At 54.8% G+C, this 14411-nt stretch overlaps 1 protein-coding gene across 1 annotated transcript; it reads right to left on the bottom strand.

Annotated features, from left to right (window-relative positions):
* Positions 1-228: 228 nt before the first annotated feature.
* Positions 229-14399, bottom strand: Acap3 (ArfGAP with coiled-coil, ankyrin repeat and PH domains 3). Its single transcript, XM_005368698.2, has 24 exons — positions 14249-14399; positions 10604-10661; positions 10033-10152; positions 9767-9820; positions 8655-8713; positions 7974-8157; positions 7601-7645; positions 7420-7515; positions 7244-7318; positions 6494-6505; positions 5737-5849; positions 5596-5647; positions 5285-5385; positions 5101-5212; positions 4649-4857; positions 4493-4562; positions 4289-4383; positions 4011-4213; positions 3671-3778; positions 2561-2659; positions 2254-2474; positions 2013-2122; positions 1824-1934; positions 229-1730 (listed from the first exon to the last, which is right to left on the bottom strand). Exons 1-24 carry the CDS (start codon positions 14293-14295, stop codon positions 1583-1585), a joined length of 2502 nt encoding a protein of 833 aa, XP_005368755.1. The 5' UTR covers positions 14296-14399; the 3' UTR covers positions 229-1582.
* Positions 14400-14411: the final 12 nt, after the last annotated feature.

Raw genomic sequence — 14411 nt, 5'->3', positions numbered from 1 at the left:
TGCAGTGAGGGACACTGGGGGCAGATTGGGGACACAGTCTAATTCAGAAAAGGACAGAAAGGAGAGGCCAGGGAACAGGGGCTAAGGATGTCAGCTGTCAGTTTTTCCCAAAGCACCAGGCCCATGGTGGCTGGGTTATATCCTCTTGGGAAGGGGCAACATTGGGACTCTGCTTCAGGCTGCTCCCAGACAAACCTTCAGCTGAGAAAGAGCCAAGCAAGGCTTGATACAGCAACGAGCAGGCAGTGGATGCAAGCGGCAGAGGTTTATTAAGTGAGAGTGATCAGAGCAGGAAGGAAGTGGGATCCTGCCAGCCTGGAGGCGGCAGGGTAGGTGGTGGGCAGAGCTCAAGCAGGAGGAAGAAGCCGATTCTGCTCTTTAGGGCCGCAGCCATCAAGCAAGGGAGTCAGAGGCCCTGATCCAGTGCCTACCTTACTGCCCATGGATGCTCCCAGGGCAGTATTTGCATAGTGACCTAGCCAAGGGCTCCATAGTTTGCAGAAGGGCCCAGCCTCTATCCTGGAACTCCTCCAGAGAAAAGGAAATTGAAGGCATTGGTGGGCCCCCCAAAGAAGGGACCACTGGACTTATCAGAGGCCCAGCCCAAGGACTGAAGCTTGGGGGCGGGACAGGGGACATCTATGTGGGCCTCTCCAGCCGCAGGAAGAGCTGGGATCAGGATGGTCCTTGAGAGTCCACAGAAAAAAAGACGCAGACAAAGTCAGAATGAGGTCGCTGTAGAAAATCCTCTCAGTCAGTAACAAAGGACATTGGGCACACGGTGGAAAGTGCCAGTTGCTTTAGTTAGGCGTGGGCTCTGGCCCAGGTAAACCAGACAGTGCCTCTGGAGAAGGCAGGGATGGAGTTAGGCCCTCAGGCACCAGGACCCAAGTGGCCAGCCACGTGGCCTTGGGACGCCTGCGTCCAGCCTGGGTGGAAGGCCTGGGCCAAAGTTCCACCTCCCAGCACCGTCAAAGCCCGACCTGGATGCTGGGGTCACTGAGCGAGGTACTCAGGTTGATTCCCTGGGTGGGCTGCCAACTCCTGCCAGGGAAGGTGCTGGTGGCCAGCCACCAGCCCCAGGCTGGAGAGAGGGCTCTGGGGGTATGTAGGAAGGACCTAGCTAGCAGGTCAGTGTTCTGGGGCAGTAAACATAGGGGCACAAGGTGAACTAGGCCCTGAGGGCAGAGGGGTATAAGGTGACATGGACCTCAAGAGTGGTTTGTCCCATGGACAGCCCAGACCCCTGAAGAAAGGACCACCTGAAGACAGAGGTTCCCCAGGTGAGATGAGGGGCAACTGATGATGCAGCACCCCATCCCCCAAAAGTGGGGCTTCAAAAAATTCAGTGCTTGGGTCCCTGTCCTCTGGCTGAGCATTAAAGTTGCCAGAAGGAGGGACGAGCAGGAAAGTGGGGACTCCAGAAATGCCAAGGTACTGGGCTGTAGGGATGGGCCCACAGTTGTCACAGGCAGGGCTGTGGCTAGATGAGGGGCTAGGGTCTTCAGGGACATGCAGGACTTCTGGGCCGGGTAGGCTGGGGTCAAAGTAGGGGTCCCTCAGCTGCCCGGCCTGCCAGGCCCTAGCTTTCCTCCAAGTGGAGGCCAATGAACTCCTGGATGCACCTGCGGTACTGCAGCTCGGTAGGACTGCTTCCTGGCAGGGGGCCTGGCTGGCCAGGAGCCGCCTCAGCTTCTCTCATCTCCTCAGCCATGCGGGCCAGGCGGAGTCTGGGGGTGGGGAACAGTGTGAGGTGACTCTGTCCCCACGTAGTCGGTGTCCCTTTGACAGTGACTACATCCCCAGGACCCTGCCCAACTCACAGTGTGACAATGTCAGCGTTCGCCGCTTGAATTGCGATGGTCAGCGGATCCTGCTGCTCCTGGTCCAGGGCATGCTGGTCAGCCCCCCGCTTCAGGAATAGACAGACCTGGCTGAGGGTAGAGGAGCTTATTGAGAAGGCCCCAAGGCGAGGGGATACTGGTAGCACGAGAGAGACCCATGGAACTCACCCAGTGCGGCCCAAGAGTGTAGCATGGTGCAAGGGTGCCCGGCCAAGGCTGTCTCTTTGGTTCACATCAGCTCCATTTTGCAGAAGGAACTCGCAGACAATCAAGGAACCCTAGGGATCCAGGGAAATCACACTGACCTCCTGCCGTGAGCACCCCCAAAACAGGACCAAGCCTGTCTCTAGAACAACAGAATGCACGTGTAGGCATGCAGTCTTGTGTGCAGACGCCTGCCTGTGCTCACCCCTAACACGGCTTGTACCAGTGGCGTCTTGCCCTCATCTGCTGCATCAGCCCAGTTGACTTCAGCTCCATGGGCCAGTGCTGCAGCCAGTGCAGGGAGATCGCGAGTCCGTGCTGCTTGGTGTGCCAGTAGCCCAGGGTGCAGTTCACGCACATCTGCCAGGCTCCAGGCCTCAGAGTCTCCATCTGCCTCACTGTTGGACTCCTCAGACTCAGCACCCTCTGCGGGAGGGCACAGGATAGGGAGCTGAGACCCTCAAAGGTGCTAGGATAATAGGCTACATGGAGGCAGGGAGACACACACCTACCTTCCTCGGTGACACTGTCCACCACAGAACCTGTGCCGAAGGCCAGGACATCTGAACTGCCATCAGAGCTGCCTCCGAGACCACTGTCACTGCTTAGACCTGCAGGACCACAGGAAGGGAATGTTTAGCACTGGGGGGTCCCAGAACACTGGAGGAAAGCTGGAGCCCGACCCACCCTTCAGTGGATTCTCCCCTTCAGGAGCAGGACTAGCCCTTACTAGGGAACACCAGGGGATATTGCCCAGGCTGAAAGGAAAGGAAACCAAACAATAGCTCAGAGGGACAGGGGGAGCCCTTTATGTCCAGTACAACCCCGAGTGCCCCCTCCCAGCCCTCTCGGCTTTAAGGTCTTCACCTTGAAGTCACAGACCGGGCAGCAAAGGAAGGAGCCCGAGAGCCTGGCTTACGGCCAGTACTACAGCGCCATCTGCTGTCATCATTCAATCTCATTCGTGTAGGGACACAATTGTTTCCTACCTACATTCACATCTGTGTGCATAGACCCCACACTTCACACTATTTTTCCTGAGTCTTACAAACGTACCCAGGCTGACCTTGAACTCACTATATAGCATAAGATGGCCTTGAATGCATTACAATCCTCCTGCCTCTACCTGTGCGTGCTGGGGTTATAGGTATAAACCATCATTCCTGGCTTCCACATGGTACTCTTGACAGCTGTGTTCTCAGGCCTAGGTTGGTGGTCAAGATAACTCCAGCCCAATGGTTCTCAACCTTCCTAATGTTGTAACCCTTTAATACAATTCCTCATATTGTAGGGATCCCCAACCATAGAATTATCTTGTTGCTATTTCATAATTGTATTTTTGCTACTGTTTTGCATTGTAATGTAAATATCTTATATGCAGGATATCTGATATGCAACCCCAAAAAGGGGTCAAGACCCACAGGTTGAGAACTGCTCTCTAGACCCTTTAGATATTTTTCCAGTCTTAACCCTTCTGTGGCATCACCACCCTGTCCCAGTCTCTTCTTCAGGTTCTTAAGCAGGTATCATCCACATTGTCCACACTCCAGAGGAGCCTCAACTGGGGTGTGGCTCTTGAGGGACACAGAGAACATGGGAAGGGAATCTGTCCCAGCACTCACTGCGTGGACCAGCCCCAGCAGCCCCTGCATCAAAGTAGGAGAAGAGGGAGTCCAGCTCATCTGGGCAGAAGAGGGAGTCTCGGCGGAACTTGCGCTCCACAGTGCCAGCTGCAGGAAACAAGGCACATGTTCAGATGGAGAAACCGAGACCTGGGATGGGAAGGCCTAGGGTTATTTAGAGTCAGTCGGAGCTCCGAGGTGCTCCTATAAAGCCCTGCCTCCAGCCTACCCAACCCCACTGTAACAGAGGGTTGATGGCTCCTCCCAGGGCTGCATCGAGCCTGTTCCCAAACCTGCCCAAGTACACGAGCTCAGGTGCAGCTGCTGGCAGCCCTCCCACCTGAGGACAAAGCAGCGATGGAGGGCAGGACAGGCTCAAGCCGGACCTTGCGGCGGGTAGAAGGGGCGTGGGGGGAGCTTTGAGGGCGCTGGCACTTCTGTGCCCTCCAGCGTCTTGGGGCTTCTCGGGTTGGTGCAGAGGTCAGCTTCCTCAGAAACTTCTTTTCAACATATTTGTCCTTAATCCATGCCTCTTTGTCCTGTCTGGACCAGAGGTGAACATGAGACAGCATCCATAGGCTGGGGCTCCCATGGCCGAGCTGGCTGTCCCCACCTTACCTGGAACTGCTGGCTGTGGGTTTTCTAATGCCTGGGCCCTCACACTGGGCCTCATAGATCTGGTTCATGGTACTATTCCCAAGCTCACACATCAGCTGTGGGATGCAGTGTATGTGGATGTTAGTCCAAGTTCAAAGACCTAGATCCCACCCCTTCCTCTCTGGGGCTCCAGTGGGCTTCGTCTTCAGGAGCCCTTTCACATACCTTTAGCAGCTCTGGCTCCCAGGAATCCAGTGTCAGGGACCGTACCTTAGAGCAGTGAACACCCAAGCTCCTGGAAAGAAAGGGATAGAGATGGACAGAGGCATGACTATCCAGAACCTCAGCCAGCCCTGTCTAGCCAGAGTCGAGAAGGACTACCTGTGGATGCCGGAGCACTCAATACAGAGCAGCACACCCAGGTTGATGCTGGCCCAGCGAGGGTCTGGCTGGCCACAGTCGCCACACTGGCTGTTGCCAGCCACGCTCTGAACACGCTGCAGCACGCTCTCGCCCTTGACTCCACGTTCCCGAGAGTCCGTGGTGGAATCAATGCTGCTTGTTGACGGTGATGCTGTGCGGTCCAGCCTCTGGTGAATGGTGGGAGGAGCCACTCAGCCCTTCAGGAGCGTGTCTCAACTCCCCGGAAGAACTCCAGTTAAGAAGAGTCAGCATAGACTGGGGCCCCTCAAACACAATTCTGCACGCGTGTACACGTGCAAACACTGCACATGCACACATGCACACACTAGCTGCACAGGCATGAACGTAGCCTACAGGACTGTTCTGGGGACACACAGATAGGCACAGGTGGGAGGAGAGAAGCAGCGCACCTCACTATAGCAGCTGTCTGGACTTTCCCGGTAGGCAGAGGCAATGCTGGCCTGCACAGCTTGAACCCAAGCCTGTCTCAGCTTCTCAGAGTCAGCCTGTAGCATACAGCTCCTACAGGGAGGAGCTGGTCAGCCTGGGTAAGCAGGGCTTTCCCCGACCCTTCCCGGGACTGGGCTTCCTCACTTGGTAGGTGACACAACTTCAAAGCAGAACCTCCGCTCAATGTCCTCACACGGCTTCACGGAGCATAGACGCAGGTCGTCAACCACCACAGTCAGCGCATCCTGTCGGCGGTACAAGCTTACCACTCTCATGTCCACCTTCTCCTTTATCTTAGACTCAAGCAGTGTGTTTCTAACTCCCTGCTCCCCTGACCTTTTGCACTTTGGTGCCTGTCTGGGTCCTCAGCCCTGTGCCAACATCCACTAAGGAGCCCAACCCATAGTCTAGATGGGAAGGAGTCTGGCCAAGGGTGGCCCTGTCCCCCAGCACACCTTGAGTTTCTTCTGGTAGACCAGCTGGCTGTTCTGAATGGAGAACCATCGTCTAGGTGAAGAAAAAGGGGAGACAAGCGGTTAGGCAGAGCTAGCTCCATGGCTACTCCACCCTCAGCCCTGCCTGAGAGGGGTCCTTACCGGTTCCATGTCTTGAAGGCATTGCTGGCTCTCTTAAAGAGGTAGCCCTCCATTACCACGCCACTTGGTGCATCCACATCAAACTCCACTTTTGGCTCATCGTAGGAAAAGTCCTAAGGGTAGAGCTGGCCCTCGGGCAGTGCCCATCCTTGAAGGGTCCCACCCCCTCTCAGGCGTCCCCCAAAGTAAAGCTAAGGTGAGGCAAATGCTTGGGGAACCTCTGCCCGCCACAATTTCCTGACCAAGCAAGGCCCTTTGTCTGAAGACCCTATGGGAAGATCCCTTGTGTTCACAGCTGGTCCCGAGTACTCCGACCCCCACGACTAGGCTTGCAGAAACAAGCAGGCTATGATCAGGAAGGAAACTGCACTCCCTGTCTACCCCCCACCCCATCCTGAGTGTTTCATGCACTTCGCCAGCTGGGCCTTCTCCAGCTGCCTGACAGAGCTCCATTCAGAAGCCAGAGAGCCTTGGGTGTCCTGTGTGTCCTGCTGTCTGCCAGGCCAGGCCAGTAGAGGGAAGAAGGCCTTACCACCTGCTCTCGGCCTGAGCAAGGGAAGGAAGACACACTGCCACCACTCCTGTAGGAGGACTGGCCAGATTCATCTTGCTGGTGCTACCAACTAACTGGCCTACAGGCTCCTCCCAAATGGCAGCAGGAGCACTGAGATGGGGAGGTGTACTCAGTGTTAAAAGACCCCAGAAAGAGAGCATCTGAATAGCTCCATTAGTCTATCCCAGAGTGCAACTCTCTTACCTGCAGCAGTGTCTGAGGTCCAAGCAGGAGGGAGGGGAAAAGAGAAGGAAAAGGGAGATCCATTGAATGATGATGCTGTTCCCCAACACTGCCAGGCTCTTTTATACCACCTGCAGCCAATCTCTGCCCCGGGGGTGGGGGGATGATGGATGGGACCACTGTCCAGCAGTTGAGCAAAGGCTCCAGAAGGAACCCATGATTAGTTATAGGGGTACCCACAGCCTCTAAGGCAGTGGTTCTCAATCTGTGGGTCATTGCCCCTTTGGAGGTTGTATATCCTGCTTATCAGATATTTACATTACAGTTTACAACAGTAGCAAAGTTACAGTTACTAAGTAGCAACAAAATAACTTTGTGGTTGAGAGTCAGCCATAAACAAGAGGAAGGTTGAGAACCACTGTTCTAAGGAGTGAAGTTCCAGGTCCCAGCTCTGGCCCTTCCGTACATATATCAGGCTCACTCTATCAGAGAGTCAGCCTGCAGCAGACATCTTTGTAGGGAGGTGCTGGTCAGTCTGGGTAAGCTGGGCTTTCCCCAGCTTAAAGATGGTGCCCCTCCCTCTGCTGCAGACTAAGACGGCAATTGTTAAAGGCCTACTGGGTAATAAATGGACAGTCTTGGGAAGAGGGGGTAGAGTTGGTGGATGTATCTACTGGAGACCCAGGTCAGAGCTGTAGAGTGGTGACGAGGGAGTAACGCCCTTGACTGACATCCCTGCCTTTTCAGGGAGACAGGGCTGCAGTGCCTCACCCGTTGCTGAATGGCAGCATGCTTGCGTTCCATCTCACGCTTCTCCACGGCAGAGTCAATCACAAGCTGGTCCAGCTGTGGGGAGGGCATCACAGGAAGGCAGTAGACCCCTTCCCAAGACCTGAACCAGGAGCCCCCCCGAAAGCTCAGACCCCGAGTCACTCGTGTAGGCTCACCTCGGCTGCCAGCTTCTTCATGTAGGGGTCCAGCTGGTGGAGAAGACTGTATCCCTGCTGGAAGAAACTGTACTGGGCATGCATAAAAGACAGCATCTGTGGGTGAGAGCAGAGCCCAAGTGAGGCCCGGATCCCGTCGTTCAAACCTTGCCTATGGGTTCTTCCCCACACACGTACTCACAGAATCTAAGATCTCAAACTTCTTCTTGGCCTGGAGGACGTTGATCTGCCAGAGGAAGAGCAAGCAGACGAGGTGTCAGAGCCCAGAAGCCCATAGTCATCTATCTGGTCTGCTTATAGTTCTAAGACCCCCAGGTAGTTTTTAGGTCTCTGTATGTTATTAGCGCCATCCTCCCCTGGGTCCAGTCTTTCCCCTTGTCTGAATATGAGGTCGCATCTGGATGAAACCAAGAATCATCACCCTTGCTCATATCCCTAGAGGCTTCCTAGAGGTCAAGGCATCCACCCCCTACTGCATACTCTGCCTCCAGGCCTTTGCAGGATATCATCCCTACCCATGGGAGAAGATACACCTCTGTTGCCCCACAGCTAACCTGGAGCACGTAGTCCAACGCCAAGTGGCGGAAGCACTTCCGGGTGAGAGTGAGGGCACCTGTGGCCTCCTCTACTTCATGGGGCCGGTGCCTTGGGGCCTGGGCATTCCTCACCAAGGACAACTCCATGTCCTCCCGCACTTTGTCAAACTGCTTCTTTGTCTCTTTGAACTTGCGCACATCCCTAGGTGCCAGCCGATACGTGTGCCAAGAATCAGAGGTCAGAACAAGAGTGAGTGCACAGTAAATTTCAGATATCCTGGGACCCCCACTGGCTCCTGAGAAGGATCTTTTTTCTTAACTCCCTATCCGGGACTCTATCTTATTTTTTCCTCCCTCTTCTCCAACCTAGGACCTCCAAACCTTCACAAGTTTACTCTACATCCTGACACAGCCTAGACCCCAAGCTTATCCCCGCCTCCAGACCCATGTGGCAAATGTCAGCCTAGGTTACGAGGATAAACTGCTTCCTCCACCCTGTCCCATCTGCCCCATCTCCTAGCCTTTGCCCCTGTAGGTTGAACCTCCTGTAAGAGGGCAAAGCCCTCTCACAGCCTGAAGCCTCAGCCAAGGACCTGCTGCCCTTCTTATTTTATCCGGAAGATGGAATATGGAATTCAGCATCCACCATGGCGCTTGGCTATAGGGCTAGGAGTTTGGCTGGTGGCTCTGGTCACTCACTCTTTGACAAAGTTGTGGAGCTGCTGCCGCACCGACCTCTGGGCCTGGTCAAACAGGATCTGGGATGGAGGCAGGGTGGGGGTTATTAGGGTCACTGTTGACTGACAGGATAAAGACAAAGTCCAGTCCCCTACCAGGTGAGAACTGGGATCCCTGCCCATCTCTTTCTGGGCCCCAGTGCCCTCTACAAAGGACACTAGCTACGGAGCTTGTCATGTACCGGGGGGGCCTCTTGGGAGCCAAGGGTAACAGCTGTAGCCACCTGCTCATCTTTCCACCTGGCTCTTCGCCAGTCTGGAGTTCAATATGATGGCAGGCAGGCCTCTAAACTCCACCCTCACCATCTGCATGGGCTACTTCAGGCCCACTGCTATCAGCAAGAAGGACTCAATCAGAGCAGAGAGTTCCGGTAGGTCCTGGCCTGGGGAAGGTGGTAGCTGACTGCTGGTAACCCTCCATACATACCCCTGACCCACAGGGAGGAGGGATGAGCCAAGCCAGGGGTAGACAGACAGACTAGCAGCTGCAAGGATGAGCCATCCCAAGCTGGTTTATGTCTGAGCTTTCCCTGGTCTGGCCAAGTAGGAACCCTGTTTAGTCTGAGACTCTGACTCCCAGGCCATGACTCCACTGAGACTTGGCCTGTTCTTTTTGTCTATCCACATCAGTACTGGGGCTTTATGAGTCTACCAAGCCCTGCCTGGAAGGCAGTGAGGCTGTCACCCAGAAATAAGTTGGACCAGGGCCAGGGGTAAGCTCTGCCCAGCTTTGGAGAGAGAAGAAACTTCCAAGGTTTCCTCACCTCAAGACACTGCTGCCCTCAGGTTTGAGCTGTGTGCTGCCTCCTCTGCCTCAGGATTTAGTCTAGCCACAGCCAAAGACAGGGCAGTTCCCCTGGAAAGATCCCTCACATTGCAGTGATTCATAGACTTGGAGTGGCTACGATTTCCTTAGATTAAAGGAGCGGAACATAGCCTTTCTCACTCAGGGCCACCAGTTCAACTCCCTGAGAGCCAGTCAGCTTTGCTCTGGTCTAGGTAGGGTCTTCAAGAGAAGAAGTGAGGTGTGAACTCAGATGGAAGCAGAGACCCCACCTGCCCCTTGGAGCTCACCGTGTGATAGTTGACCATCTCCTGCAGGCTGTCTCCAAACCTCTGCAGGCATTCCTGAAGAAAAGCATGGGTAGACCACACTGAGGTGAGCAGCGAGGCTGAGGCCATACTAAGCCGTATATGTAGTATCTCCTTCAAGTCCGTAAAGACTCCTCCCTGCCCTCGGGTTAGGTGTACCGAAGCAGAGTGCAGACACCCAATGTTCGTGATCCAGACACCCTTTGGGGGGCTTCCTCCCCTCCCCCAGCCCCACCTTGGCCCCTCACCGAAATGACGGTGTCACCCTGGCACTGCAGGGACAGGTCTCGGACACCGCTCACGAAGAGCCTGTTGGTGGTAACATATGCCTTGCCAGCTTCGATCATGCCGCTGCACAGTTTGACCAGCTACAAGTGGGACAGAGTGGGCAGGATGAGGGCTTGAGAGTTTCTCTAAGCCGGTCACTCAGATCGGCCACAAGGCCAGGCCATACAGGATACACTTCCAGCCATGGGCAGCCAAAATTTAGTTCAGGCTCATTAGCATCCAGACATAGCTGCCCGCGGAGCCTCAGCTCTGGACTGAAGAAACCACAGCAGAGCATACAGGGCTAGAATATGGCCCCACAGGGTCAGAGGTCCAGGTAGCACATAGCCCCTGCCTCCCCGGCTGTGATGCTTGCTCCTTTTCCCCTTCCCTTCCTTATCCTTGGCCCCCACCCCAGTCACACTAGGCACAGCAAGGACAGCAGCTGTATCCCAACCAATAGGCATCTCCAACATAGGCAGATATATAGACTGGGCTTGAAGTGGGCCAATAATGCTGGGCCCTTTATGGACCACCAGGTCTGTCTCTTACCTTGTCCAGTTTAGCTTCGATCTCAACCACATCAGTTTCTACCTCATCAATGGTTGCCCTACAAAAAGAATTGGGCAGTTAGGTCAACTGGAGTTTCATCTCCTCTTGCGTCTCCCCAGAGGTTTTGCTGCCAGAAGGGGGCTCCAGGAAACTGAGACTGAGAGGGGCAAGCACCTGCCTGATGGACAGAACTGGGACCCAGGTCCAATACTTTGGAGCTACCCAGAGTCCACCAGACAGGCTGAAGCCACCTAGCCATATCACATGGGCTATCATGCCTCTCTCTCTCTCTCTCTCTCTCTCTCTCTCTCTCTCTCTCTCTCTCTCTCTCTCTCTCTCTCTCTCTCACACACACACACACACACACACACACACCCTATAGTAAGCAAGCATAGCTGTGATGTTGGTGCCCATGGCTCAGAGTTGAACTTGGATACCACTTGGATAGCCAGCCCCTCCTCAACTGAAAAGAGTCTGTCCCCTCACTTCTTTGGCCCAACTCCAGGCCACTTTGGCCTGCAGCTAAATGACACTAAGGAAGGTTGGTTCTGAACCAACAGCTAAAGGACAACTCCTCAAACCAGCAAGGGACAGGCCTTCCATCTCCCTCAACCTCAAGATTCCATCTAGCTCAGTTCAGCCAGCAGGAGAGGTTCTTTAGAACCCATTCCCACCAATCCAGCCTGATAAAAAAGATATGCCCTGGGGAGGGAGGAGTTAATGGTGACATCACCAGGAGAAGCCAGGGAGAATCCCGGAAGCCAAAGACAGATGGACCAGGCACGTGACCCCCCCCCCCCAAACTCCAACTTGGGAACAGGAAATAAGGAAATAAGGGCAGGCTCCCAGCAGTCCCCACCTCAAACAATCAGCTCAGCTGGTGAGCTACGCCCTTCTGGCCTGTGTGGGAACATAATAGGCCAAGGGTTTAGACAGACCACTGACTTGGGGTGGGCTACCAGAGGGGACATATAGCCATATAGTTTTGCAGCTCCTTACCCCTTTCTGCCCTACTCTCTAGAAGGATAAGGAGAAAGATCTGTTCTAGGGTTTCTCCTGAGTAAAGGGCTTGAGAAACACACAGGACATAATTCAGTGTGGCCTCAATTAGGACCCTCAAAGGGTCTGGCCATCAGCTTCATCCCTTGTTGGGGGACAAGGCACCATGAATCCTAAAGCAGAGAAGAGGCAAGAATAGAGCTGCAGCAGCTGATTAAATTGTTGGCAGCATGCCTCCAAAGGATACCCCACGGCCTGCCCTGCTTAGGGAAAATGCCCTTTAGCTATGAGCCTAACACAGGCCACTACAGGAGACTCTGGTCCAGAAGGCTGGCTACTATGGGAGTCAGAAGTTCCCAGAACACAGATGTAGCTATCTGCATAGGAGAGCACAATTCAGGACACCCCCAAGCAGGCCCGACAGCCCAGACAGCTGCATGGAGAATTGCAGCTAGCCAGGGAGCCAGGAACTGGGAGGAGCTGCACCAGGAGCTGACATATGTACTCCCAGGGATGTGGGAACATGGTGGGCACTTAGCAGAGGCTCAGGGAGCCAGTACTCTGTCCTAGGAGTCTCTCAGCACTCCCTTGCTCAGCCAAGGACCTGAGGCATCCTCCTCCTGCACTATGCCTGTCTGGCCAGCCAGGGACTTCCTCAGCAGCTTGGAGGTTGGGGAGGAGCCCCCTCACCAAAGCCATGACTCAGCGCTTGAAGCCCCACCCAGGGCAGGGCTTGCAACCAAGGCTGGGCGGCTTCTCTTCCGGGGCTCCCCTGCACCCCCACCCACAGCTTCAGGGACTATGAGACATTCCTAAGGCTGCTGTCATAAGCCCTTATCCTAGGCTAAGAGCCCCAAAACAAAATTCCCACCATTTCCAGATTAGGGTCTAGGCTTCACCTCACTTCCACATCCTTCTGCCAGGCGCACCCTGCCCTACCTAAAGGTTCTTGGCCAGAAAGATCAAGTTATAACCTTAGTAACACCTTAGAGTAGACAAGGTACTCTTCAAATCCATCAAATCACAGCCCACCCAAAACCACCGAGCCAGGTTTCCATGGCACCAGAACCAAAGTCCAGAAAGTCATCTCCCACAACACCCCCTACACATGCACCAAAAGAAGCGATGTTAAGCCTAGCCAGCTGCCACACCTACTGCAGCCCACAAGTCCAACTGGCTGGCTATAGCAGAGAAAGCCCAGAAGTGAATGGATTTCTGCTAAGGCCCAAACCCCTCCACAAGGCAGAGTGGAGCCAGAGCTTCAGCTGAGGCCAAGTGCCTAACACTGAGGCCTTGGCCATGCTTCCTATCAGGCCTGGATACAGAATTGTGGGGTATCTGAGTCACTCGATCATTCAGCGATAGAAAATAGGAACGCAGAGATGAAGATTGCCTCAAGTTCCCTGCCTACAGTCAGCGGACACTCTTGGCTAACTAATGCGCCAAGGCTCCTGAGGTGTTTCTTGTTGACTCTCTTGCACGGTGGTTTTGAAAAGAGCTGAACTGCATGTACAAATGTGGTCAAACACATAAGTGCAAAGGCACACATACATATTTATACGTAAATATGCATGCATGCACACATGTAGTAGCACTGGGCACACAGACATGTGTGTTCCATGGACACGGTGAACACATGTGCATGTGCATGTGCACCCATGTTAAAACACACACCTGCATGGCAAACATGGTTCGTGAATCCACACGCACATACATGTGTGCATCCTCACCAGGCTATGTGCATGCATCAAGCGCACCAACCCTGTGTTGCAGCTCACCTACACATTCATGTGCATGGTCTGGCACCTCCTCAAAGGAGGGGCAGAGTGGCAGAACATGTTCCCCTGTGTATATGCACACACAGAGCTAGGGAACCTCATGAAGGTATGCAATTTCAAACGACACACGGGAGGTACTCCATTACTGTTTGCCAAATGTCAACCAATGAAACAGATGTATATCTGTGTGGCCATGTGGTTCACACAGACGTGCACGACTGTATGTCCAGGAACAATAAAAGAAACAAACTCATAAGTGAACAAGGTCCGTACCCTCCCACCTAAGCCTGACTTCCTCGTCCCCACAACCCCCACCCTTCCAGGAGCCCGGGTCACTTATACCACCCTTCTTCACTTTCACCAGGGTGTCCATCTCAGGCTCTGATTGCTCCAGCTGGCTGCACCCATACACTACTCTGGACATATGGGCCAAGACAGAAACCGGGGACAGGCGAAGCAGGGCGCTAGACAATCCTAGCCAGAACTGGACTACAGGGCCCACGGGGAGCTCAGTACTAGTGACATACGAAAGCACAAACACAAAGGAGAGTGGACAGTTCTAGAGGTGGCACTGAACGCAAATGCCCGGCGGTACACGGCTGCCCAAGGCAGTCCGAGCACTCAACCCCCGCGAGGGAGGTGATCAGCACAGACAGGGGCGTCTTTTGTTCCGGTCCCCCGAGGCCGGAGGCGGAGCTGCGCGGCTTGGGGACCGCGACTCCGGCTCCGGCCGATTTATCCAGGCCAGGTCTTCTGCTCCGTCCAGGTGGACTCGGACCGGTCACGATGCTGGGCATCCCTTCCCCGCCCCCGGCACAAAGGCGGCTCCCCATCCCTGACCGTGCCCTATCCCAGGCCCACAGCACACCTAAAGCGCGGCGAGTCCTTGATGCATTCCTCGAACTCTACCGTCATGGCTGCGGCGAGCGGCGCTCACTGAACCGAGGACCACGACGCGCCGAGCGGCATCCCCGGCCGGTGGACGGTCCGTCGCGCCCGCGCAGCGCTCCGCGCCCGCCCGCCCGCCTCGG

This window comes from Microtus ochrogaster, unplaced genomic scaffold (assembly GCF_000317375.1).
Source record: "Microtus ochrogaster isolate Prairie Vole_2 unplaced genomic scaffold, MicOch1.0 UNK38, whole genome shotgun sequence".
Classification (NCBI taxonomy): Eukaryota; Metazoa; Chordata; class Mammalia; order Rodentia; family Cricetidae; genus Microtus; species Microtus ochrogaster.
This window is presented reverse-complemented; position numbering and strand designations above follow the sequence as displayed.

Bases quoted from the DNA above. Each gene is read 5' to 3' on its own strand.
- Acap3 (XM_005368698.2), bottom strand. From the start codon at position 14,295: ATGACGGTAGAGTTCGAGGAATGCATCAAGGACTCGCCGCGCTTTAG. The intron at 7,646-7,973 runs GTTAGCTGTGGG...TTCCTCTGGCAG, and splicing joins CGTTGGACTACGTGCTCCAG to ATCAACGTCCTCCAGGCCAA. The intron at 1,935-2,012 runs GTGAGTTCCATG...CTCTACCCTCAG, and splicing joins ACACTCTTGGGCCGCACTGG to CCAGGTCTGTCTATTCCTGA.